Here is a 27,717-nt window from a genome sequence, read left to right as displayed (position 1 = left end):
GCTCTGTACACAGAGCCTTTTGCTGGGAGCAAACCTGAAGGGGCACCGGGGGTCACTGCAGCAGCAGGGGTGAGCACGGCAGTCAGCCCGCGCCAGCACCGTGCCCGTGGGCTCCGGGATACCCGGCTACAAAGAAATGTTTTCTAACAGCTGTGAGGAGCTGCAGCAAGCAAAACAAACAGCTGTTTGCCTGCCTAATGGCCATCGGTCTCGATGGCGTTCCTGGTTCGTTTATAGCTCAGGATGGAGATAAAGGTTAGCACTGAGCACTTAACAATAACCTCCTCTGTGTGTCTACCGCAGTTGCTTGGGAACGCAACGCCGATGTTTTCCATGTTGACACCAGCACCTGTGCTGCCCCTCGAGTGGAGTGGCTTCCATGTAAATACCTCGTACGTGAGTGCTAACATCCACCGCCTTCCGATTTGCTTAGGAGACCCAACTCAGCCCAGCGCACAGGGGTCAAAGGGGTGTTTGCGGTAGTTGTAAAAGAGCATTTGGCCCGCGCAGGTGCCAGGTATTCCCTCTTGTCTTACAGATTAGTGACGCCGATAGAGCTCGGCCCTAAGCTGTCACCATGGCTGGAAGGGAACGGGAGGCACCTGCGGATCGCGAGGTGGTTGCCAGCCCCAGACGAGACTCCGCTGGCACAGTCCACTTGTCTAAGCTCTCCCTGGCATTAATGTGAGAACAGATAAACCAAGATGCGCGTTAAAACTCACCTGGAATATGACTTCAGGCGTGCTGTTTTCAGCCTTCTCCACGCTGAGGGGCACAGAGGAGATATTTTGAGGTTCCAGGAGGGACTCCACATTTCCAGTCTGTGTTGCACGCTAGCTCTGGGCTCCTGGCTGCCCCCGAAACACTGCTGGCGCCTGAGGGTGGGCAAACCATTGCAGGCACGAAGAGAACAGCAAACCACATCCCTGCTGAGTGAACACAAACCGTGTCAGCCCCTGTAGTGTGTGGTGGAGCTAGAGGAAGGCAGCTTTCTGCACGTGGGCAGGTTGCTGTTGTAATAAACACCTGAGCAAACTATCCTATCCTAACTTGGCTGCAACTCTGCATACGTGGCACAGAGCCTGCAAAGCCCAGAATTTCACAGAATTTCTTCTTCCACCTTCACCCAGCCAAAGCTTGTTCCCCACTTTTCCCCAAAAGCAGTCTTAACAAACATAATAAAGCCTCATAGAAATGATGGGATCTGTGTCTGCGGAGAAGCACAACACGGGCTTCTCCAAATGATGTGGCCATGCCGTGCCAAAGACACAAGATCCTAGCAGGGGGAAAGGGTTTTTCGGGCACGCTGCTCACATGTACCCCTGCCGCAGCTGCTGGCATTGCTGCGTGAGGAACTAAAGCAGGAGAGCGGATCCAGATGGAAAATAGCCCAGGGGGAAGGGAGGGGGCTTTCAGCCTGACCAGCTCCTCCATCCAGCTTCAGATGCTCCCTGCCATGAATAATGGGAACAAGATTCCCCCGGGGAGGGGGGCAGGCAGGGTGGTGGCTGTTTAAACCAGTTTTACCACCCCCATGGCTCGGGGAAGGAAAAACAAACCAGCTCAGGAAGTCCCCCTGTAAGGAAACGGGGCAGCTGATTCCCCTCAGCTCCCACCTTCATCTGTTTACTCGCTGCCAGAGACGTGACGCTTGTCACGGGGTGCTCCCCGGGCGCTCCTCTCCCCACCACTGCTGTGCCTCTCGGGGAGCTTTTGTGCTGCGTCTTGCAAAACCGAAGGGTTTCTCGGGGAGTAGCAAAGAGGAGAGGGGACGCAACGTGGGGACCGCCTACGCAGCTCGTGACTTTTCTGCACGAGCTCTTCCCGGTATCCCCGTCGCTGCTTTAGTCCTCTGCCAGGTTGTGTTCGGAGCGGACACTTTGTGCAGCACTGGCACGGCGCTGCAGCTGGACACAGTAAATTGCACAACAGCTTCCTCATCTCATAGAAACAAAGGGCTTTGATCAGGAGGCGGCATCCCAGCGAGCCCCTTCCCCAAAAAACACACCCTGGAGATGAGTTCACGGCGCCGCATTGCATCTTTGCTCCACTTTCTCCCACGTGGCCCTCGTGGGGACGCCGTGTGGCAGTGACATGCTCGGCCAGGGCTGCCAGGTGTCCGTGAGCATCATCGCGTGGCGGCGAGCGTGTGGCAGCCCCGCAGCAGGGCAGCTGTGCCGTGGGGAGCCCGCTGCCGAGAGCAGAGGGGGCTGCGGGGCCTGGCATCACCGCGATGGCTGCTGACGGCTGCTGGGGCTCTTGCCAGGATAAAGGCAGCCCGAGCTGAGATGCCAGCAGCTCCTGCTGTTTTGACACGAGCTTGATTAGACCGGCACGACGCGGCATCCCCAGGCAGCGCCTGAGTGCCAGGGGCCACTGCTAGCAAATAGGATAATAAGGGCTCTCCCGGGGGCTGAGCCAGGGGGAGTGAGTGCGAGCAGCTGTTTCGCTGCCATCAGAGCGCAGCAATTTGCCACGACAGCCCCTGCGGGGCTTGCACGTGCTTCGGTGTCCCCCGGGTGTGTGCAGGAACGTCCCCGCTCTGCCCCAGGGCCCGAAGCAGCATCCCTGCACCGCAGAGAGCCATGAGCACTGCAGCTTGGCTTGGGGCAAAGGTGTCCTCAGGGGTTGTGACCTCTCTGTGGCCAGATGTGGCCATGCCGTGCCAAAGACACAGCTCTGTGTTGGGATGCCGGTACCCGAGGAGTGTCCCCTGGAGCAGGGGAAAGGGGCCTGGCAGTGCCTGTGGCATGGGGCTGGCTCTCAAACCGGCCCCGCAAGGCTCGCACATACACCCGCTGAATGCAAACACCGCCCGGGGCGTCAGCTTCCCGGAGGTGGAGCCGCACCGGCACAGGTGGCAGGGCCGAGCCCGGGTCCCACAGCGCTTGGGGAGCCCTGCTCAGGACCCCACAGCACCTGCCTTGCCCTGGGCAGGCAGCCCGCCTCCCCCAAATCCCCCCCTCGCCCTCCTGCCCCAAGCCATGGCGAGCACAGAGGGCGCAGGGGGCCGGAGGAGGAATCTGGCCCTGCTGCGGCACAAGCTGTACATGGGGGAGAGGAGGAGGACGGAGCCCGTGGTGGAGAGCAGCGCGGCCGGGAAGCACGGCGCCCTGCGAAGGAGTCAGTCCGACCGGAGCGAGTACAGCCAGAAACTGCAAGGTACCCCCGGGGAGCCGAGCTGGGTGCTGCTGGCTGTGCTCCAGGCTGGCTCCAGCCTGGCCCTGATCAAGGGCACAGCCCTCTGTGCCCGCAGCAGGACCCAGCACTCGTCCCCTTTCCCCTCCAAATTTTTTAAAGCCCACCGTGCGTGCGGCACAGCAGATGAAACGCGGTCGAGGCCACGAGCGGGGTTTGGGCGTGCTCTGCAAAATGGGATCCTTCTCCTGCTCTCCAGCAAAACGCGTCTGCAGGTGGTGGTGTGAAAAGATGATGCCTCTCTGCCTTTTCCTTTTGCACGAAGCGGGGCACGCACTAAGTAATTCCAAGCACCAAGGGCAGTTGTTTCTTCCAGTTGAGATTATCAGGGTCTCTAATGTGCTTGTCTGCTGCTTGGAGTGCGCGAGCCTGAACCGAAATACGTCCAAATAGGTGCTTGGATGGGTATGCTGATTCAAATTATACCATTATGAGGAGCGTTTCTTTTCAAAGAGCCGAATTGTGCCTGGGCCAGAAATTGGCAAATTATGTCAGTGTTGGGCCTGTCAATCAAAAATTAAATGCACCGCCACAAATGGAGGAAAAGCATGGAAAATGCGCATAGCTATTTCTGGGAGAGCTTGGGAGCACAAACGGATGCATTTCTGTGGGTTTTCAGGGTCTCAAACAACAGGATCCCATCACAAATGCGGGGTTTGAGTCTTATTCCAATATAAACATTTATTACTAATACTGATATAACTGCCTGTGGCAATCACTCTTGTGGCAGTAATCCTTTATGGGGAAATAAAATAGGAAAATACTTTAGGTTACTGTATTATGGTTTTGATGCATTTAATTAGGAAGCAGTATTCCTTCAGAGAGACAATAAAAGCAGAAAATAAAATAATAAACCAGAAAATAATAGGATTTATATGGGGGCTGCATACGCTGACAACAACAAAGAGGCCCATTGATTACACTCTTCCCTCCCAGTGATAGCTAATCGATGGGAAGATGAAAAATGTTCGGTTAAGCCAGGCACGGCTCCGCCAGGGGTGTTTCGGGGCACGAGCAGGGATCGATGCGGCCGGGCTGGTGAGCCCCAGGCACGTGTGCACGCGTGCTGCCAGGCCAGGTCGGGTTGTGACAGCGATACCCAGCAATGTACTGGGTAAGATACTCGTGTTCGCTGGAGAAAAATGTGGCTGGGTTAACGAGGGACCTGCAGGCTTCGTGCTGGGTAGAAGGCGCCTGTCCTCAGAGTAAAAATAGAGAGCGGGTGGAAATTCCTGTGAAGTGTGTTTCCAATATTGATAGAGATGCAGCTGCACACCAACACCTGATCTGGATGGAATTTTGGTGATCTAGATGTGCCTGGATCTGGTAGATCACGGGTCCCAGACCTAACTGGTTACCAACACCAATGTGCTATGATTGTACTCCTTTATATTCTTCATTGTTCTTACCAGTGCTGGGACGCGAAGCAGCTTACTCCAAGGTGAGGGAAGGGTTTTTGTTGGCACAAAACTTTCCAGTTCTCCTTTCTCGGTGAAAACACAAACAGCTCTGTTGGTGATGCAAACAGTCTGCTGTGTATCGCCAGGTCCGGCACCTCCGATCGCCCTGAAATGGTAAATGTTTTGCAAAAAGATTCAAATGGTAATAACTTGTGCTTGCTTCCCCCGTGAGCTGGAGGCACACAGCACACCCCGCTGCTGACAGGCAACCCGGACCGAGCACGGGAGCCAGGTGTGTGACACACGATGCGTGTGTCAGTGCTGCAGCACATCTGTGCAAGGAGAAGCACACGATCGTCTCCTGAGGCCCCTTTCAGCCCTCTCTGTGGTTTGTGGGGATCCCTGCGCAGAAGGCAGGCAGTTGCCCCCACCCCAGCCATTTCCAGCAGCTAGAAAAATGGGTCCCCAAAGAAAAGCCTATGGAGCCCCCCAAAAAACACAAACAAGCAAAGAAACAACAAGTGAACAAGCTGTCTGACGTAAACATCCTGAGAATTCACTTCCCACCTTTGGATTTCCCTTAAGTTTTGCCCTTTTATACAGAATCCCAGCTGTTTTCTAAAAAGGCTGAGAAAGGGAGCCCACCACCCAGTTCTCCAAGGCAATGAAGCTGGCTTGCCCTGTAGGTCTGCAAGCCTGAGAACAACCATAGCATTGTCAAAGGCACAAACCTTTTGCAAGGCTTTGTCACTTTACAATTAAGGATTCATTAAGAGCACAAGCAAGCATTTTCGTGGTTGATTATTACCCAGAGACGCATCCATTCAACGCCTTATCTGGTGTGAAGGCACACGCAACACCTCCCGGCCTTCCTTCTTTTGAAAAGCAAGCGAGGTGCAAAGTAACCATTTTATTCTCCAAGAGCTTGGCAAACCTGCATGTGCCTACTTCAGCTCATCCTGTGAGACAGCCAAGTGCCACCAGCCCCATTTTAGGCTCAGACCCAGCTCCCGTGGTATTTCTGTGCCATTTTCAATAGTGCAGGATTTTCTCCTGCAAGTATGTTCTTTCAGGCAGACTCAGGAACTTGCTACTATCCGTAAGTGGCACAAAATGCTATTTAGCAGCTCTGTTTTCAAAAGTATTATCATAGCTTTTTAGCTGGTAGGTGCTGGTCTCTCCTACAGCTGAAAATCCATCAGTAGCAGCTGGAAAAGTAATGATATCAATATCTGTGTATGGCATTAGAGTCGGGATCAATCTGTGAATTAACCTGGAGCTGCCATCCTGACAGCACCGATCTCAGCAGAGGAGGTTGCTTGATGTACTTATTGGCACATAAATGTTTGCAAGATCAGGGCAGGCTGAGAGGTGGTGAATCGGGAGGATAGACCCTATCAACCAAAAAGGGATTTAAAACGGATTTAAAACTCTGTCAGGTTTTGGACAGACTTGGATTTTTTTTTTTTAATTTGGTGGATGCCAAACTTGTGGTTGGTGTGAAAAATGAGCTATGGAAAACGGTGGCTTTCCAGAAAGAGCCAGAGATCAACGTCTGCAGTGTTCAGTGAGGTAGTCTGTGCTTTGGTAATGCTTCTTGTGTTACAGATCTATTACACATTAACTTCCTCCTAACTCTGGATGGGAACGGCTCAACCCTGCTATCAAATGATTTGCACATGCTTTAATTTCAGGTATATCTGTGCCATACCTGTACTAGCCACCCTGATGCAAATCACTCAGCTATCCCCAGCGTGTTGCCTCAGACCTCCTATCTGAACCCCAGATCTTGCATTTTGCCTGTGTCTGCTGTAGCTCTGAGAAATAACCACCACCACAAATGACGCAGAAACCCGCAAAACTGCACACATGCCTGGAAAGCTGCTCCCCCTTGGTACCCTGAAGCCCAGCAGGAGGAAACTCATCCCCTCCCTGCTCCATCATGAGCAGCGTGGACCCCATCACAACCTTCCTCTGCCCCATCCACCTCCCCTCCCTGCTTGGCTTGCAGCTTCTTCCCGCCCAGGCTACACATTTGCCCGGCCTCTGCATCTCCTGGCCGTGGTAAAGATCCTCCCCAGTTCCTTATTTGCTTTGCCCTGTACTTACTGATTAACTTTCCGCGTGCTACAATGCAGATGATATCCTATTTCGTTGCAAAATGTATTGATCTTTGGAGCAGCTGGGTGGCTGAAGTACAGCACAGAGTAGAAGTCTGGATTATTTCCTGATGTGCAGGAGGTGGCTTGATGGAAATGTACCCCTGGTGCCACGAGATGGAAAAATCACAATCTAACAAATACGTTATTTTCTCATGTGCAAATTTGAGCTCGGAGGATCTAATTCTGTTAACTTGCACCGTAATAAATCTGGAGTTATTTCTTGACCTCACTGCAGTGACAGCCAGGCTGGGAAGTGATCTCATCTTCTCAGAGCAGAATCCATTTTGTGCTGCTATGTTTGCACAGCACTTAGCACGATGAAGTCCTGCTGCATGGCTCAGGACTCTGAGGTGCTGCTACAGCCTAACTAGGAACTGGGATAAGGGAGGGAAGACAAGAGGAGTCTCATGGATCCCTTTCTGAGCGTATTATCTGACATTTATTAATAGGAATACCTTGCGTTGTGGGTTACAGGGCTCTCGATTTGTACAGCTAATCCACAACCCATCTCGAGGTGCACGTGCCCCAGGGGAAGCAGTTCAGGTGCAGCCCTTCCTCACTTCTCATGTTATTAACATACGAGCTCGATGCCAGGGGAGCGGTGTATTTCTATCGGCGTATGACACACTGGAAAGGTTTATTTGTAAGTATTGGTGCTAACAATAAGGGCATTCTGCTGTCACCTGATGATAAGCTTTCTTCCCTTCCACTGCGGTCACATGGGATCCCTCTGTAGTCCTGTCAGCACACATATAATTAAAGCAGTCTGCTGTCAAGGAATGGAAGAAAGAACTTGCATATGGAATGTAAATATTTTCTATACCTTACGGAACATGAAGTGATCAAAGGCGGAATGACCTAATTGCACCTAAGTCTCTGATGCTGGTTTAGGAGCAAACCTGTTGCCCAGGAAGCCAGCTGTGGGGTCACTGTGGTCCTGCAGCGTTCTCCCCCCGTCTTCAGTCACCTCGGGGGCTTCTTGCCTGTGTGCAACAGACCTGCTCCAGAGCAATGCTGCTGTGTGTGTGCATGTGAGGCAAACAGAAAGGCATTCTCCATAACCCTCTCCCAATCCTTCTGTGTTTCTGTGCCTAAACCGCCTCGCAAATCCAGCTGACAGAAGCTGGCGCAGATTCCTGTGTGCAATCTCTGGGTTATCTGAGGGCACAAGCTATCGGAGGGCTCGCTTTCACAGAAGAATAATTTTATCTAAGGTGGTGTGAGGTTCAGGTTTCACACGTGAAAGTACAGTGATGCTGTAATTTGTTTGCTGTACCGTGATAACTTATGCCTTCACTGCACAGTGTGGGAGCAGAACATACTTTGGAGTCCTCCAAAAGCTGCTTCAGCAATGGAAAGGCCTCTTTCCCACTCCATGCATTGACATTTGTGTACCTCTTGGTATTTTCTGTGCCTCACTTCTACCTTCACTTCACATTAGATGTGGAGAAACCTGGGTCCTGGCCCCAGGGGGAAACGTAATATCCGACCTGAGCATCTCACTTGGGGGGAACGAGATGGAGCAGACCTCTGGGAGCTGCTCACTCTACAGAGGGAAAAAGCCCAGGAAATTTGCGTGCATGCAGCTTGTCAGCCTGCCTTGCCTGCTCCTCCAGTCACCTTCCATGGGCCTCGAAGAGGGCTGCTGCACTTGCCCATTGCAGGCTCTCGCAGCGTTGCTGGATGTCTCCATCTGGGGGATATTTTTAGACTTCACACTTGCAGGAAACTGCTTCTGGTACACACGGAGCTGCTTTGTCCACGGCATCACACAATGAGCTTCTCATCTGGTATGACTAGAGCTGTGCACTTCAGTCACTCAGCTGAAAAACCAAAGTCATCACCTTCCTCACCACAGCAAAATCCTCCAGGAAGGCAACTCCTGCAGATATCTGGCATTGCAAAGCAACAGTTGCAAATGCTACATTCCGCTTTACATTTTTATGTCTACTAAAAGTACCAATTACATTGTTGTAAACTGATCTTAAACTGGTCTTAAAACATAACCTGTCTCATAAACCCTTTGAGAGGCATTTTTTTCTTTTCTTTCTTCCTCTTTTTTTTTTTTTTTTTTTTTTCCTACACCTGGCATCTCCAAAGACAAATGAGCCAAATTCTTACTGTAATTATTAATCCTCAGCAATGTCTCTTCTTGCTAATCCTCTCTCTCAAACTGTTCCAGGGCTGGTACACATTACCAGGTAGAAACAAGTCTGCTTATATTTTAAATGTGCGCTTTCTGTTTCTGCATTCATTAAACTTTTGCTTACTCCACAAGGATTCCAGCAGGCTTCTAATGTTCTCAAACTGGTCAAAAGCAATCAGCTGAACATAAATTCACAGGTTTGAGCTGTAATCATCTCTTCAGTACCTTGCTCTTGCATTCTACAGAGACAGACATGTCTAAAATGAAAAAGTGAACATATTGAGTGAAAATGGAAAATTATATTACTTTTAACAAAAGGATACATTTATTAAAAAACATGTTTTCTATAAGGAAACAGCATCTACCTGATATTTCTCGTGGTTATTTCTTCCTGTTGAGAATAGTTTTTATTTCCTGGCATTATTATCTATCATGCAATAAGGATAATAGATGAGCCCTGACATAATTCAAGAATCAAATTTGATCAGGGCAATCTAATGACATAAACTGAAAGAACAGCCTCTCTAGGGATCGTGACTTCAAGCCTGAGGTGGGATACAGTGGCTTTATTTTGTTCATATAATGCCTTCCCCTGCCACCAGTATAAAAGATTAGGAAGTTCTTCTGCAGAGCATCTCGTGTTTACCTTCAAATTCCATCTGATACTGTAATAGTGCTGTGTCTGAGACAAAACGACATCTCTAAGTGAGCTCTTCCAGGAAGCCTGCTCCTGAACTCTCCCGTACAGTCACACACACACAAACTATTTTGCCCAGTTTCGAGAGGAATGTTGGCTTGGTGCAGAACTGGAACTGAAATGGATTTTCGTGTGGCTCCTTGCGAATGTGTATGTTTGGTCACATACCTGTATGAGGAAAAGGTACCTGCCATTTTAGGCACATACATAAGCAGAAGCCACAGAGGTCTTATTCCACAAACTTAGCAGAAAATTGCTCAGAGGGAGCCATGAAGAGGTACTAGGACCTCTTCCACTCTCTTCCTCCCTGAAGTGAGGTGAACTCCTGTGCATGGGTTTGCTGGGGCAGAATTCAGCTTAAAATTCTTCCGATAGCCTCAGCCTTAGAGAGGGGAGACATCCTGCTCTTGTTTCCATTTCATTGTCTGTGTACAAACACGAGGACAAAATGTTTATGCCTGTGTTATACAGAGACTTAAATGTAAAAACTCAAAGGTAAATGGAGGAGTTGCTTTAGAGAAAGGAAGTACATTTAGATAGGAAAAAAAAATACTGGAGAAACAGCCCACCCCAGCTTTGTTCTGGTTCTTTGTCTTCCTTTTGCAGGACTATCAGTATGGAGGCAGAGATGCAGTCCCAAAAGCAGCTTTTTGAAGCAATAACAGTGGTCACATCAGTCTGACTAGAAGGTCTGACAGGAGAAGGATTAATAATAAAACTGTTCTTCCCTAATATCAGCGGTCAGTGTGGCTGTAGAAGGGCTTGAGGATGACGACACATTGCATTTGTAGGATTTTACATCTCCCAGTGGAAGTCAGCTCAAAGTCCTCTCCCCAGAAAGTTGCTTGGTTTCCTCACCAGTCCGGCTCCAGGTTATCTTCTACAGCCTTGAGCTGTGTTGTACAGGTGAGCTGGACCCTGGTGCTCACTCGAGCGCTCATGACCTCGCCCTTGACAATCAGTTCAAACAACTGCAATATATTCAGTGCTGGTTATCAGCCAGCAAAGCATCAGATGCAGCTCACTGTTGCCTTGTTAGACAGTACGCTTCCTACGAGGAGCTGACATCAAGGCGTAACAGCCTGATCCTCAGCAGAGATCCCTGTCCTCTGCTGCTGAGTGAGGAAATCCCATGCTGTCAAGCCACGACCTGGGTAATGCGGAGATGAGTGCAGTTATGACACGTCTGCCTTTGCTGGTACTCTGCACCATCTTGTGGCTAGCAGAAAAACATCAGAATACCCTCTGAAATCCTCCACTTGTGTTTTTCCTAATGAAAAATACAGACCCAGCTAAAATTCCGTGTCCTTTGTACAGCTGCCACCAATGTCTGCGGGTTGCCTTATGAACCAGCAGAAGGAAGACCATTGCTACATATGAGCAGGTTGTGTGCACATCCTGTAGCATACATAACTAAACCTGGCTGTAGAAGATTCCCTTGGATTTCCATGTATTTAGAAATAATTGGATGGTCTGGTCTTAAATTTGGAAAAATAGGAAAGAATCTCCTGATCCCAGTGATTTCTGCTGGCCCAAGAAATGTCTGTTATTGATCATTAAAGGTTTTCCCATATTCCCCTGTATAATTCCTTTGCCTCCTTCAAAGAACTTTTTAAAAACAGAATTCTGTGTTTCATCATCATCCTTAGGAACATTGTCTTCATTTGAAAGTCCATCTTCCAGCACCTACAGCTCTCAGCCTCCCATGAGCAGAGCACAGCTTTAGATTGTACAGAACAAAGGCTGTTCCAGTGAAACGTATGGTAAAACCAGAGCCTTTTCCTTCCCCAAATCTTATTAGACTTCAGGCTGAGACCATGTTTTCAGAGGAGTAGAAGGGCATCAGCCATACTTGGATTTTGGCGTGCCCAGGATGACATGGGACTGTGGTCAGTGGGGAAGCAGAGCAGTGGGAGAAGCACCTGGGGTATTTGGGGCCTCAGTGTGCCAGCCAGCAGAGGAAGCATGACAAGGGCAATGAAGAGACCATGCTGCTCACTAATCTCCCCCTGTGCTCTTTGAAACAGAAAAAATGGCCCCGCAGTCAGGGTCCTCATCCCCGGCCGCTTTGCCCCAGGAGGATGAGGAAGCTACCAGACGTATGATGGCCAAGAGAGTAAAAATCATCGCCGAGCTCATGCAGACAGAGAGGGACTATATCAGCGACCTGGATCTCTGCATCAAGGAAGTGATTCAGCCTCTGAGAAACAAGCAGGTAAGCACCGGGGGCGGAGGATGGGGGGGGGGGGGGGGGGGTGACGTCAAGGTCCAAATTCACCCACGGTCTGTTTGCAGATCATCTCAAGGCAAGCACAAATGTCAGCCTGAAGAGAGGCACGGTGCCAGGAGCAGCTCCAGAGCTGGCTTTCTGGAAAGGGGACGTGCCAGGACTCCAGTGAGCAGAGTGGGAAGTCAGATACACTTTTGGCACTTGGCACTGCATGTGCATAAAGCCTGAATCAGGGTGCTTGCCCAGAGGGCAGCTTAGATGCTATATCCCTGCTCCCAGGCTTGGGCTGGGATGGCAGCTTCCACCTCTCTGTACTGCTGTGCACATAACCCCTGGTACATGCCCTGGCAGACCTTTACTGGCACCTCTAAAAGCAGTAAAAGACAACAAGTATTTTCCATGGTAACAGCCTGGAATGGCTTGAACCTTCCCATCAAGGTTAAATTCTGTCTTAAAAATGACTTCAGCCAGCCTTTCTGACAGCTGTGGTGGAGAAACACCATGCATGACAGCCCAGCAAGCACTTTAGAAATTTGCATTCTACGCAGAAAAGCTAAATTTAAGCAGGAAGGCTCATAAACTATCTTTCAGGCAAAAAGATCTTATTAGGCCACTAGTACCCATTTTCCTTTTCAGCTGAGACTTCAAAGAGCACCTTTTCCTCAACAATATTTCAATTTTTTGAAAAATTGTGCAGTCTCAAGCTGGGAATAAAAGAGCTTGTCCAGAGAAAGATTTAAATTCGTGGGGCCTGCAACATAGCATTCACAGAGGCTGCACAAATGATATGCACTGCTAATATATCATAGAAGTAGTTTTAAACAGACCTTAACCCTGTGTTTTGTATGTATGGGTCCTTACAAAACTGGTCACATCATACGGGTGCAGGGGCCAAAGTGTCTTTAAACAGTGCTGACGCTGCTTCTTTGGGAAACTGTGTGGCCAACTGAAACTTGTGCTGCTTAAGCTCCTGCAGGACCATCTCTTTGTTTCCTAAAACTGTCAGAGTTTGTTCCAACCCATTTTTGGAAGAGCTGCCATCAGCTGGTGTAACTCCTTGGAGTTCTTGACTTCCTCCTCCCAATCATTCATCTGCTTACAAGTGGTCTCCACTCGGCTCCCTCCTCGGCCTGGCCAACACCCAGCAAGAGCACTCTCTGCTCAAACTCACCAAGATTTTTAACAAGCATGCTGTATTCCTCTTGCTAGCCAACTGGAAACATACATTTCGATTCTGTCCCTTGTCAGCGTGTTACCACGTGTCCAGGCACAGCATAGTTCCAAAGGCAATGCAGGCATTGCGCTGCAGCAGAGGTCAGAAGTCCTGTGATAGATGTATACAGGAAAAGTAATTTAGAAATTATAACTGTCTTAATTTAATAACCTCTGCATTTTTGAAAGGCTTTCAAGAATGTTATATGGTTTTAAGGCTACTTCTCGGATAAACTACCATATTTGAAAGTTTGTAATGCATTTAGAGAAGGATAACATTTAGAAAATTGACCTAGCAATGAATCTGTTTCGTATTTCCAAATGGATAAAAAATGCTTTATCCCCTAACAATTATAAAAAAAAATTAACTATGTTAGTACTGAGAGTATATTGCTGATTCTGTTACAATAGCACTCAATTTGATCCTCCCAGCATCTGGTGAGCTGCTGTGTAAGTAAGCAATTCCATTTCTAATGGAGAGACATTCAGAGAGCATCAATGTGGATGTCAAAGTCAGTCTTGTCTTTGTTCTCAGTGTTAGCATATTACCACTCTCTGTCTCTAATTGTTCCTGAATATTAACTCTTGCCCTGGTGTGTGAGGGCGTAAATAACTGCTATATGAAAGTATGTGCCCTGAAAATTCTTTATGTTTCATTGAAAAAAAAATATATATATATAAAATTCTGTAGTTATTCTAAAAGGAATAGGAACATGGAGCCAAATATTTTGCTGATGTAATCTGAACCAGTTCACTGAAGTCAGTGGTGTGCTCCCAGACGCTGTAGAAAGTATTTTTGGTTATCTGAATAATTTTTGATTATTTGAATACCCAGAACTGTAAATGTGTCTGTTCTAGTGGAAATGATACGATCTTGATTTCACTCTTCAGATATACAGGACCACTAAATGAAAATGGTGCCACCACTTGGAAGTCTTTGTACCTGACAGCTAGCACCAAAGCATCAAGGTCCCAGTTTATGTAGCAGCCTCTGCTAGCAACTAGAAATCAGGGAATCAAAACCACTGTCAACTATTCTTCTTCTCAATGGGAAAATAAACAAACATTTTAAAGGCTGCTAAAGATCTTTCCTCTATTCAGATGATAATGTTTATTTCCTTCCTAGGTAAACACTTTCAGATTAGGAACGAATAGTTCAAAATAAGGTTAAAAACACTTGATAAAATGCCCTTTGTTAACTGCGTCAACCCAATTATACTAATCCGAAAACTGTATATGTGTCCTTGAAGTCACAAGGAGGATGTTTATATGAGGTTTTACAGAAGCGATGCTTCCTGGAGTGTTGAACACACAGGGCTTAGCAAGAGAAGGTCTGTAAAATACAATGTCCTTCTTTATCCTTCCTTAGTAGCTGCTTAATATTTGTATTCCATTAGATTGTTCACTTTGACGTGGATGGCTTGTTTAGCAACATTGAATCGGTCCATCAAATATCAGCCAAACTGCTGTCACTGTTGGAAGAAGCCACGACAGATGTGGAACCACCCATGCAAGTAATCGGTATGTTTACTGTCCTCTTGAGTTCTACAAAGCCACGTGAAAGAATAAACATAACACTCTCCTGTCCTCTACCCTCATCAGACCTAACTAGTACTGCTCCCAGAGGCTAACTTGCTACAAGCTGTCCACGGTAATGCAGGCAAAAGGAAATGTGAAGCCTGTCCAGTGGCTCTGCTGGGCTCGTAACAGGCCTGGTCATGGTGCCCTCATTCCATCCTTCCAGATGTTGATGGGAAGAAAGGCTGGAGAGAGTGAGTTTAGAATGAGTAAATACCACAACACTGAGTTATGCTATATATTGATAACCTAATTTTCATCTAGCTTAGTGTTACCTACCTAACTGCTCATGCTCAGACCGACTCTTATATTGCATGCTCATACTGGTACCACTTGAGAAAAGCATTAAAATTGATTGGAATAATAAAAACATAAAAAACCCCACACATTGTAAGCATATTTACTGGCAATATAATTCACGTAAGAGGTGATTAAGTGCAATTAACAGGGACATGGTCAGTGAAAGAAAGAAAGCTGTAATTGATACAGAGCTTGTGGGAATCTGTGTAGGAATGCTTGTAGGGATCACAGGTATTTTTAGCAAATGGATTGTCCTTGGATATATCACAGCAATCATGTGTCCTGCAGCTCAGGTCACGACTGTTATGGCTGTGATCTATTCGCTTGACCTTCTGGCACAGCTGGAAAAAAATAAGAAGTTTCCATTCATCAGCTCTTCTGTAACTGCTTATTCAGTGCAGAGGCAGTAGGTGATCCAGCTTACGGGATCAGGTGAGAGATCTTAATTAGTTTCAGTGCAAAGTCAGCCAGTTTAGCTTAAAAAACTTTCAGCTATGATTCAGAGGTTCTCTTTTCCCTAAACTGACCACACACCACAGGTAACGTGTTACAGAAAGAACCCGTCTTCTCACAACTAATGGGGTAAAAACTTATTGGTTGACATTTGACTGGGAAACGTGGTATTAAAGCATACGAGGCTTGGGAAAAGTATTAATCCTAGTATGTCTCAATCTGGTTTGCCAAGGCAACAGCTTAACGTAGTTTGATGAGACTGTGTTGTTTGGCAGGATTTCAATAAAAGTGCATCATGATGAGTCATAGCCTTAATAAGCAATGTTCTATTCTAGCAGGAAGTGGCTTTCTCACAGCAAGGAGAATCATCCTTTTAGTTCTCTGCCATATCCAGAAGTAAAGACAAACAATTTCATCTATCTCTTAGGGTGTACTTCTCCAGAATCAGACAAAGAAACGTGAAAATATATGGGATTTTGGATCAGAGGACTGACTTAATTATGGCAGGGAAAAAGATGGAATGTAAGGTGAAAGCACTTCTTCCAAAGGCTGAGAGAAAAGCAGGGAGGATAATTGCATCACTATAAGCAATAAGTCAGTAAGTTTGCCATCCTTTAGAAGCAGAACAGATGATAATTGTGTCTTGAGGATCCTCATAATCAGTGTAAAAGTTGTTAAAGCCAGTCTGTGGAAAAAACAGGATGAGAATCTCTTTAGCACACCCATTATGTTCTATCGTGTTTATGGTATTTAAAGATCCTCCATCAGAACATCCTCCTTTGGAAGGCAACCCAGTCACAGTGAGGTTGAAGAGAACTGCTGTTTCACTGGTTTGAAACTAAAAAAATGCAGTTGCTTATATTTATGTCTTTTGATGACAGATTTGGATCTGTCAGAATGCACAAAAGACTCAGTATTTTCAAACCTGTGCCCAAATATGTATTTCTGGCCCCTAAATCAAGCTTCCACAATGATACGCTCAAAGATCAACTGATTCAATCCATACAACTCAACACCAAGAAGAGCTTTAAGCTTAGGAACCTTAGCTGCTTTTAAAAGATCCCATCCATGAAATCAGCACATCATATTTTTTCTCATCATTTAGCATCAACGAAAATACCTGTCGTTATGGCGCACTACGTCAATGAACAGATCTTGGTCATGTCTGTTTTGGAAAACAGAATGATCATTTCCAGGCTCTAATATATGCTGAAGGGAACTGTAAGTCTCTAGTTTGCATTTTTGCTACAGAAAACATGGCCTCTCTTGAGAGCTTAGCATTACTACAGGCTGTGCTAAGCACTTGGGGCTCTGCTTAAAGTTAGTGAAAAGTGTGAGAGCTCAGCATCTCTGTAAAGCAGGCACCGAGGGTGCAGAATCAGGAGAGAGCTTGTTAAGGTTTCCCCTCACACTGCTGGCTAGTAAAGGCCGCTATAGAGAGTTCACGGGAATGTCAGGAGGCAACGTGTCTTGCCAGCCATCAGCATCAGCATTTAACACGAGACAGAGAAAATAGGGATGACAGCACCTGAAGAAGATCCAAGTAGAGGATGCTGCTGCTTTTCTGACGGTGGCCTTACAGTAACTAAAATGAACTTCTGTGGTCTTAACTCAGTCATTGTTGTTCCCTTGTTCGCACCTTGAAACCAACATGCATTAGACAGCCCGGTTAACCTTCACTGCTAGGGGAAAAAACCCAGAGCTGTGTTACTGTGGTAACTGAATCATTTTTCACTTTACGACAGAGCAGTTCAATGCAATGTATTATGAAACAGCCCACTCCGGTCAGGATGAAACATGCAGGATGCCTGACAGCTTTGTGCTCGCTGTGAATGAACGGAGAGCTCCCAATTAACACGGTGTTCGGCTTTTAACTTTAATAATCATCGCTATAACTCAACAGGAATGTTTATAAAACATCGGACTGGTTGCCATGTAGATGCTATTTCTCCATAAATGCCCCAGACAGTAGTGTTCACCATCACTGTTGTTTATAATGTGTATTGCCAAGGATGCTGATCAGGGTGCTGCTACAGAAGTGTAGGAGCCAAATGAATATCTCAGCAGAAAAGATGAAGTGTGCCTTCTCCATTCGGATAATATTTCTTAGGTACACGGAAACGGGCAGGGGGGGCTTTAGACTGAGAGAATTACGCACCAGAATTAAATGGGAAATGAGTGCAGGACTACTTCAGTGCCTCTAAAATTCCCAACTGTTTGGGGGGCAAAATGGTGTCGTAGAGGACTGGAAATGTAAATGTTTTCCCCTTTCAGTTGTATATAAACCTAAGGGCTATATAGAAATGGCTGCAATCCACAGTGGTTTTATTTCATTAGGGGAGGGATGGAGGTTGTTCCTGTGTCATGTAAAGAAAAATCTCTACTCTAGGCCATAACAACTGCCATTTCAGGATGCTGCAAAACAGATAAACGTGAAATGGCTAATGGGAGATGGAGTCATTATTCCCGTTATAACCCATTTAAGTTCATATTCAGTTGAAAAAAAAAAGTCAAAGGGAAAATTAACATGGTTACATGCACTCCTCCTGCTGGCCCACACCACCACAATGCTCTCCCCTGAACAGCGAAGCTCTCCTGTTTGGTTTTCACTGAAGGGGTGTTGAGGTGGGGCAGTGAATCAGGGGGTTGTGTATGAAAGGGTGCAGGTGTAGAGGTTTCATCCCTTTTCCAGGGGGAATTTTTGTGCATTAACACTGATATAATGGTGCCCGGCTCTGACAAAGATAAGCAGCTGAGAAATACATGTAATAAATAATGCACATAAACACGCAAGATCGTTTCTAAGGGAAGTAAAGTGGAAGCCAGCCTTTTTAGCTCACGGCTAATGTGGTGGAATAATAAAACTCCTTCTGAGATGCCGTTGTCTGGCTTGACACGCTTTGTTTTTCTCTTTAACAGGGGAAGTGTTCTTGCAGATTAAAGGCCCACTAGAAGACACATATAAAATCTACTGCTATCGCCATGATGATGCACACACCATGCTGGAATCCTATGAAAAGGATGAAGAACTAAAGCAGCATTTAAGACACTGTGTACAGTCCTTAAAGTAAGATCTTTTCAAATGATGATTTCCGTCCATAGTCAGTTGCCTGGCAGGGAACATTTTAAATGGATGTAGATGAAAGGTCCCCTGTAAATCCAGAGTTTTATGAGGCTTGCTGGGAGCTCTGGCTTATGCTGCTTTCATGAAAAGATGACAAGCCAGGGGCCATGATTAGATTTCTTTCTCTCTAGGATGGCCAAAAATAGCACAAGAAAGGTTTCTCTTCCCTTAGCTTCAGTGCCCCATACTGGCAGAAGAAATGCTGCATCATATAATGGGCTGCTGGGAACACCTTGCCCTGCTCCTAGGAAACATACTGCCCCCATTTTCAGCACTTCTATTGCTCGAGTTAAAGCAGCGTGTGCTAGAGCAGTTCACACACTCAGGTGTTTCTGGGCCCCTGCTGTAAGGCCCCAGGGATCTGGAGCCTCGTGATGGGGATATTTGATAGTGGTCAGTGCTGAAGCAAGTTGTCAGGTCATCCCACCAGTGGAATTTGCTTCGTGCAGCACCAGCCCCTCAGGGAAATGTTTTGAGACCTTGGGGTGAAACACAATAAATACCTCTCTCTTTCCTTCCGTGTGGCTTCCTCCTGCACCCTGTCACGAGAAGCAGCTCACTTTCTCCATGGGGAGCGCTTCTTTTCCCACCCGCAAGCTCCCTTGCTCCCTCATTTTCTCAAAAATCTTGCAGAGAGCTGTCACGAGGGAGCATACCATGGTCCTTCAGATCATAGGTCTCTCAGGTCTCTCTCCAGCTCCAGAAAAGGCCCGTGCTGCATGCTTCCAGGAGAGATGTAAAGCTATCACAAATAATTAATGGCGTGTACATCAGCAACAGATATTTCAGCTATACCCCAGCTAATGATCAGTCGGCAGAGATGCCTTAAGACTTAGGAGATGGGAAGTATCCTGGAGTGAAATCTGGGAATAGTGGCAGAAGAAACCATTATCAAAATTAAAAGAGAAATGTTTCCTTTGAAGACAGTTTATACTGAAAATAAGGCTTACTTTGTGCAACATGGCCTGTTATTAAATAGATAGCAAAGTGTATGTGCAGGGTACTGAGGCTTTAACCACCCTGGAAGCTGAAAGAAATAGATTTTCATATAAACTCGGGCTTTCAGGCTAACGGACGGCCAGGTAACATCCCCTAAGGGGGTGTTTTAGTTGCTGACTCCTACAATATTCTTTTCCGGCTAATCAAGAGAAGTTGTTACTGTCATTCACTCATCCCTACTGCTGAGGCAAGAGGATATGGAAGGAAATAAAGATAAAAGATAGTGTCCATGTAGATGCTGGGGTGGAAGTTGCCACTTGAATTCCAGAGGCAGTAAGAGAAGCTCCTGTTCCATCATCACAGCTGGGATTTGTGAAGAGAAAGGATATTTTATGCTGAACCACTGTAGCCTTTGGTAGCAGGAAGTGACACCACCTTCCTCACAATGAAGCCTTGTTTTGTCTTGTTCTTTCCTGAGTAGCCTTTAAACAGGAACCAATGAAAAAAACACAACTGCAAGTATACTACGTTGTGCTTTTCTCCCAGTGGCTAGGGACTGCTGCCAATTCAAACACGAAGACCTGAAAGCGCACGCTCGGACGTGGAGCTGTGGTCACCTAAACCTTCTTACTTCTTATTAGAGAGCACTTGTCCTAGGAAGAAAACTACACAGCATTTTTACCAAATAAGTTGCAGACTGTTTTCTGGTGTGAGACATAAGATACATGGGGGGTGGTGACTGCTATTTTTGAAAAATGTTTACTTCTTAAATATTTTTTTTCCTTGGGAAGAATGTTGTTACATTTTAAAACATTTAAAAAGTTAAACTAGAGGCTTCTGTGCCTCAGCTGAGTAATATCTGCCATGCAAAAAACGACTTCTATATCAGGAGTAATTTGAAAGTGGCTCTGTGCACATCTGTACAGACAAATCAGATTAAATTAGCCATGCTTAGATTCCTACTCCTCCTGTTGACTGCAGAGGAGAAATTCCATCCCAAAATGTAGGTGTCTGCCTTGGAGACATGTGCAAATCCAAATTCTGTAGAATTCCGTGTTTAAGCAGCGATTATGCAAAACGGGGATGTTGTTTGCTAGCTTAGCCAAAGAAATGCATGCAGCTGGTAAAAATGAAAGGATGCTGGCAACTACCTGCTCTGCTTTCAGTCTGAAGTAGTTTGGTCAACTATTACGGGGGCAGAGGGACGTCACGAGCACTCAAAGAGCTGATGGTGCAGAAGCGATGAAAGCGGCAGCTTCCAGATGCTCGGTTAGCCACCGGTGGGCGAGGAGATAGGAGTGCAGGCAGGCAGAAAGCAGTGGCTGATGATGTGATGGCAGTGCTCAATAGCAGAAAAGCTTAATGCAGAGATGAAGCGACATTTTGGTTCCCTTGCATTGGGGTGAACTTTTTGAAGTTCAGTCGTACCAGAAGGAAAGTATTCTATGTGCATATTCGCATATTTCCAAATTACAGTCATATATCCCTGCTGCTTTCAGTATATATATTGACATTTTTCTACTCTCAAGAGGTTTCGATTGATATGTAGCCTCCCAAAAAATAGAATAATGTCATTGATTCTCTATCCTAAAAGGCTGAAATGTATTCTTTTGCATTTAGAAATATGTTTTTACTTAAAGAAAGTAGACAGTGATGTATTTAAAGTGTAAGAATAACATGCTTAATTTTGCTTTTTGTCTTAAGGACTTGATGATAGTTACTGTTACTAGCACAGTGACCCAAACTTCCTTCTCCAACAGTTTTAGAAGATGACTAGGCTTTACAGCTAAAGCCAGGTTTCTGACAATCCTTTTTCATTTGGGGCTGTCCTTTCAAAAAGATATAGGGCCAGATTCATTGGTACCCTCTGGCTGTTTTGTGCAGTTCTGCTGACACACAGCAGCCATAAACCTAAGTTAACTGGCCAGTTACAGCTGCTCTGTGTCACTGAGTGTATCTGAGAATCTGGCCCGTGATCTGTATAAATCCTTTTAAGAGGAAGCTAATATGTTTTGGTTTCTTTTCTTTTGCAGAAAGATGTACGAGGAAGAGTAAGTACTGTATCTTTTTTTTTTTATGTAAAATAATCTTGAAAATACCTTTTATTTATCTTATGCTTAAAACTGTACATGTAGAAATTTTAAGAAAACAAACCTGTTTCCGTATAATGTATAGATTTCTACAGGACATGTGTGATAAAGACTCTCAGTTTTAATTTCTCTAAGCCTGTCTGGTTTTCTAATTACTACTGCACCAGCTTTGTACTATTTTTCAAAACTTGTGGTTGATGAAGCTACTTAATTTGGTTGCCAACTCATTCAGAGCTCTTTATTACCACCTTGTTGTCTAATAAATGTCTTAGAGAGCTCCGAGGTCCTCAAGAGTGCTTGTCAACAACTTAATGTCAAACATGAAAATCCAGACACCCTTAAATCATTCTGCATTAGGCCCCTGTGGACCTGCTCAACACACACTAGGCTCACAGGTAAAGCTATTCCTAAGGTGATGGCACCTTTGGTAGCCCTAAATATGTAAGAAATCTGTCTTTCTCCAGAGCTTCCCTCTGGCAGTGGCTGGAGGGTCATCAAAACAGAACAAGCCGATGGCAACACTTTGCCAGAACACTCACCCAGCCTCTGAAACCTCATGGTTAAGGGACTTCTATGCTTAACGTGACATCTTTGAAAAGCTTAAGGTAGAATTTATCACTTCTGCAGTTTTGGACATCCAGCAGGCCAGGATCATTGAAATGCAACAACTCCTGAAGTTACCTGCAGGGAGAGGTCAGAGGAGGGGTTAGCCAAACTAAAGAAAATGATTGCAACCTAGACCAAAATGTTAAGGGAGAAAAGAGGAGTGGGCATGCTTTATACAGGTAGGAGAGGAACACCTGTAACATCAGAGAATTTGACAGTCAGTCAGACATCACAAGTAAAGTCAGTGTAAAATAGACTTTGAAGGATTTGCGTATTGAAATCCTAAATTGGGGTTTTCAAGATTTATTCTATGATTTGAAATAGTTTTGCTCCATTTGGTTTTGATGAAGGATGTTCTGTAATCCTTTCTCAAAAGGAGCGGGGTTCTTAAGAGGAACACAACATACCCAGAGAGTAACAATAAGCTCATGTGAGAGAGCAACGCATGTCGAAATAACGCAAGACTGGTTGCTCTAATAACTTTATCAGAAATTAACGTCCAGTTTTCTACGTTGAACAGTTTCTAGTGGACCATAGCTTACAACCCACTGGCTGAGTTGAAACTGGCTCTTGTAAAGCCTCATGAGGAGCGACGCTGGCTACCTCGCATGGCGTGGTGGCATTTCTGTTTGCCTCTGAAGGGCAGGGCACTCAGAAATGCCACGTCCTGCGATTCAGCGTAGAAGTTGTGGAGTCACAGCAGCCCTGGGGCAGGACTGCACCTGAAAATCTGCTTAATGGTGAACTGGAAAGCACGGTGTAACTCACCCCAAACCATCTCCCAGATTGCTTTTAATTCAAGCATGGTCAAGAAAACAATTACATACATAACAGACAATGCTGCCCTTTGCTATCAACTAGATGGGCTGAATTCTGCTTGGATTAACAACTGTGCAGCCTCAGTGAATTCCCTGGGTTTGCGTGAAAGCCCTACAGCAGAGAGCATTATTTGCCCTGCACGTTTTGTGCTAAGCTCTCACACAGTAAATCATAAAGCCCAAGTCTTTAAGACACGCTGCGGCCTGTGATGCACGCACACAAATTCAGAACTGCCAAGCCAAACACGACACTGTCCTCAGCCCTGTGACCATACTGGTTATCACGTTCACCACTGGACCTACCTGCGAGACACTGAGAGCACGTGAAACGAAATCCTGAATCACCTCTCTTTGCGTAGCTCGCCACCATGTATTTTTTAAAGCGGTGGCAGTCTTTCTGTGTTTGTGCTTGCTTTGTTGTGAGGAGGGAGGCAGGGCACGCTGCGAAGCTCGCCGCAGTGAAGCCAGCTGCATTTACTGCAGAGCTATGGTGATAATTTGCGATGAGATTAGAGCAGCTACTTACAACCCAGAGTTCTTGCTAAATTCACGATAAGACGGGGGAGAGGCTGAAGCAGCATTGCAAATGAATTATCAACTTAATTTTCTGCACAATGGATGTCACAAGCCTGTTTCAGCCGTGTGGCAAGGCCACGTCCTGCCTGGCTGCTGGGTGCATACTAACAGGGACACTGGAAACGGGGCTCATCCAGGGAGAGAGGTGATCATCAGATAATCTTGCTGGGGAGAATTAGACGAGTCGAACTTTGTGGCACTTCGTGCCCCAGGGAGTCATTATCTTATAACAAACCTACTATCTCTCAAACCATATTGCTAGACTGTGTCATGCAGATACGCAAACAGAGGGCTGTTTATCACTTGGGCAGCTGTCCAAAGTGCAACTGTATAAAAAGAAGACACTTGAAGATTTTTCCATTCATGAGGCAGCTTTTATAGAATTGCATTCATGGGGCTTTTCAGAGAAAACAATAACAATTTAAGATTTTTTTCTCCTTATTGCTGCCAGAAGCTGAAAGAAGGCAAAATAGCTCTATATATTTAATGTAGGATAGAGGGGAAATGAGGGGGATTGAAATGATGAGAAGGTTTGGGGACATCAAGAAGCTCTAAAAGGCATCTACTGTTAATTTTTTTCATGCAGAACTTTTCACAGATAATGCCTGTGCAAGAGAGATGGTTTAAATATGCAGATGTCTCTTCTCAAAGGCATTCAAATTGTTCGTTAATTAGTCAGCAGTAAGGACTGGCTGTTTTACTTTTTATACATATAAAAGTGGGAAAGAAAGCTTTTTTTTCTCTTTTACTCTTTCTGCTGAACAAAACAATAGACGTCAGCCTGCAAAACCAAGTGGATGTTCCCTGTTTTTTATACTTCTATGCTGTAACATTCCCTCTTCCCATATTCGGAAATCCTTCTTCCCCTGGCATTACCTCTTGCACAGTTAGTGTCAGACAACCTTTTTCCTTCCAAGACAGCCTTTTTGGGGCATGCAGATGGAAAGCCTGCTCTGCTTTACTGTCCTTCACTCTGTCACCTACTGCTCACTCATGGTTTCAAGGTGGGGGTCTGTGAGGCAGGGGCATTTCATGGCAGCACTGGTAGTGCCCTGTGCCAGCCCCGTGGAGGCTCAGGCATCATGCGATGTCACCTACTGGAAGCCAGCTCAGAAAAATAGCAGGTAAAGGATGGCAGAGCTTGCACTGGCAGGTTGAGAGGTGTTGTGAGAAGGGATGCAGCAGTGAAAGGGCATCCCTTTTACTCACAACATGGAGATGTTGCAATTTTAAGGCCGAAGGCCCAGAGCAGGATGTAATGGCTTCAGTCACATGCATTTCTCAAACTTCCTGTTATTTGCTCTTCCACCTACGTCTCCCTTCTTGGGTGTTGTGGTGTGCAACTTGTACCATACACGCCCCTCAGACTGAGTGGGCCAGTTTCAGAGGTAATGTCTAAGCAATAGTCTGGCAAGTTGCTGAAAATACAGAAAACTCAGACCTGGTGTGTATTTCTCACTGAGGGGGCGAGAGGATGGTTTCGTTTACAACGGCCCATGTTCCCTGACAGATGTATCTTATTTTTTGACTTAAGTGGTGATTGCACTTCTGTGACTCAGTGCAAAGCATTGCTCTGGTTTTGATATTTTCTGTAGTTGAAAGCTCAACTGAAGGATATAAAAGGCAGCAGCTTCAATGACTAGACAGAAATAATAAGATTTTTTTTTTGTCTTCAAGGAGTTTCTCCTTATGTGACTTTTTCTTGGTATAAATTATAGAGGGAAGCCAAATCTAATGGATATGGGATCCCTGATGATCAAACCAGTACAACGGGTGATGAAGTATCCCTTGTTACTCTGTGAACTCTTGAATTCAACTCCTGCTTCTCACCCTGACCACAAGGCTCTACAAGAGGCCCTTTTTGCTATGAAAAGCATTAATGTGAACATCAATGAACTTAAAAGGAGGAAAGATTTAGGTAAGAAAAAGGCACAGTAAATTCTTCTGTCTGTAGGTTTGGGCTGGCAGTTACAAGAGAGGTTTCAGCTCCAGTTACATTGCCACAACAGTTTTGGAAGCTTGTATTAACTTGTATAGTACACTGGGCTTCAAGAAAGTAACAGATGCCTTAATGTCACTTGTCCTCAGCAGCTATGCTATCTGACAAAGGATGCAGACTCCAGAAACATGAAAATGATGAAAGAATTCATGTCATATCCATGTTCATCGTCAGTTATGCAGTTGCAAGCACTGATAATAATTAAGACGCTGTGATAGCACTATTTCTTATAGACTTGCCATGCTGAAGCCTTAACTTCACTCTTCTCAAGGCTAGCATTGATAACAGGGTTTTCATCATTTTCACACAAGATTACAGCAAGTGACATCAAAGTGTCTGGTCTCAAATGGTTTCATATTTGTATCCCTATCCCTGTGAAAAGCCCTGTGAATACAGACTATTAGTGTCATGAAATTCTCTCTCTGCAGTGCTGAAGTATAAGAGGAATGATGATGATGAAACCCTTAAAGAAAAGTTTTCCCGACTGAATATTCACTCCATTAGCAAGAAATCCAAGAGGGTCACCAGCCATCTGAAAATACTGACGGGGGGAGAACCTCAGGTACTTACTCATCCAACTGCAGATTTGCATTGACAGCTTCAGTTCTGCTTTTGCACTGGGCATTTTTAAAGACATTTTGGAAATACAGTTTGTGGTGTTGCTTTTTTCCTGCATCATTTATAAAGTCCTTTTCTGAGTGTCACGTAAGACAGGAAAGCTCTTTGTGATTGAAACAGAAAATAGCATAATGTATTCTCTACCTTTTCCTCTTTTATCTAAGTTTCTCAAACTTCTGATCTTTAGCAGAGAGGAAGCGACCGGTAGTTTTGTGAAAATCAGCCTCTGATCAGCTCTTTGTGGATAAACTGGCAATCCTTATTGTTGTTGGTTTTGTGAACAAGTTCTGGCCGTTTTACTCTGCACCTAACATTCAGGTCCTGAGCCCTGCAAGGAAGATGAGCAATACTCCTGATTAGTAAAGGCCACGGCTTTTGCCTCCACATGCATAAGGATCTGTAACCATCAAAATTACCAGAGGCAAAGAACCCTGGGATAAATCCAATGGGGGTTGGGTGGCCAAAACCAAAATGCTCTTTCATAATTTCAAGGTTGTGCTTCAAAACCTACCAGGATAAACACATTCAGAAGAGCTCCAGTCTGAATCTCAAAGAAAATCAATTATAACTGACCTTGAAAATGGTATCTGGTGCACCTCCCTACAGGAGATAGCTGATCGTGGCAAGGTCACTTGCCTTTCTAGATGTGACTTTACAAGATTTGTGCCGTTTTTTTCCTGTTTTGTTTTTTATCAGTGGTTTCCCCCTTTCTCTGACGCAAATTACCCACATTTATTTTTTCTGCTTTTTTTATTTGCACAATGGAAATTTTTGTATTTTCACTGGTTTTCCCACCAAATCCCATGGCAGAGTAGAACACTGACAAGGCTATATAATCAAAGAAAACTATGGAATTAAACTTGATTAAGAGAAGGTGTGATTTTTTTAGATGCCTTTTTTTTTTTTTTAATTAACCTTAAAATATTGGAGAATTTAGAATAAGGAGATACGTGTTAAAGATTCAGCCCTCTCTTCTGCTTAAGTAAAGAAAGTCTTCAATTCACATCTCTGAAAAATGCTGTGACCCTTACAGCAACCCTCCTGAAAAACAGACCGGAGATTTCTCAATTTCCTTAACTAAAAGGTAGGCAGAAATAAATGTATTTTCAGGCTGCACAAGAAAAGTAGAGAAGCTCGTTTCCAGCTGCAGAGGTTACAAGCTGAAGGGCTGGCGTGGCTCTAGAGCTAACAGCTCCACCTACAGCCTGCCTGGGAGAAATCTCTCCATTACCCACCCGAATGAGCATGCAGGGAAATAATGCTATGACATAAAACTATATTATATTATCGCCACTGTTCCCCCAAATGGAGCAACAATATACAAAGAATTGAGAGTTTTACTGATGCATGTAGATGTGCAACTGTTTGCTTCCATTCGGTTTGGCCAAAATTAAAATCTGTCATATTGCCCAGTGTCTTTCACTTTTCTTGGATTAAAATTGGAGTTTGGGAGAATTAGGGACCAATCTGTTCTGCTTTCAAAGGGAGGAGTTCAGGGAAGGTTTGGGATTTTTCCAGCGGAGCCCTAGGCACTTCTTTAATTAGCCAGACTCCAAAATAACAGTGGAAAC

The 27,717-nt window shown here is 45.5% G+C and overlaps 1 protein-coding gene and 1 long non-coding RNA gene across 2 annotated transcripts in view; one reads left to right on the top strand and one right to left on the bottom strand.

Moving 5' to 3' along the window:
- Nucleotides 1–2,879: 2,879 nt before the first annotated feature.
- ARHGEF38 (Rho guanine nucleotide exchange factor 38) overlaps nucleotides 2,880–27,717 on the top strand; it is a gene marked incomplete at its 3' end in the record, with an annotated part of 33,710 nt that continues 8,872 nt past the window's right edge. The window contains exons 1-7 of the mRNA XM_082759405.1: nucleotides 2,880–3,162; nucleotides 11,631–11,818; nucleotides 14,443–14,566; nucleotides 18,296–18,443; nucleotides 21,473–21,490; nucleotides 25,248–25,447; nucleotides 25,957–26,090. Coding sequence (XP_082615531.1) covers nucleotides 2,985–3,162; nucleotides 11,631–11,818; nucleotides 14,443–14,566; nucleotides 18,296–18,443; nucleotides 21,473–21,490; nucleotides 25,248–25,447; nucleotides 25,957–26,090 — 990 coding nt within the window. The 5' untranslated portion in view covers nucleotides 2,880–2,984. The remainder of the gene's footprint in view (nucleotides 3,163–11,630; nucleotides 11,819–14,442; nucleotides 14,567–18,295; nucleotides 18,444–21,472; nucleotides 21,491–25,247; nucleotides 25,448–25,956; nucleotides 26,091–27,717) is intronic.
- Nucleotides 8,063–23,671, bottom strand: LOC309877726. Its single transcript, XR_014317419.1, has 4 exons — nucleotides 23,257–23,671; nucleotides 22,069–22,210; nucleotides 13,005–13,157; nucleotides 8,063–9,163 (listed from the first exon to the last, which is right to left on the bottom strand). It is a non-coding gene; the product is annotated as an uncharacterized lncRNA (long non-coding RNA).

The sequence above is a fragment of the Aythya marila genome (assembly GCF_965140915.1).
Source record: "Aythya marila genome assembly, chromosome: 4".
NCBI classification, from domain to species: Eukaryota; Metazoa; Chordata; class Aves; order Anseriformes; family Anatidae; genus Aythya; species Aythya marila.
This window is presented reverse-complemented; position numbering and strand designations above follow the sequence as displayed.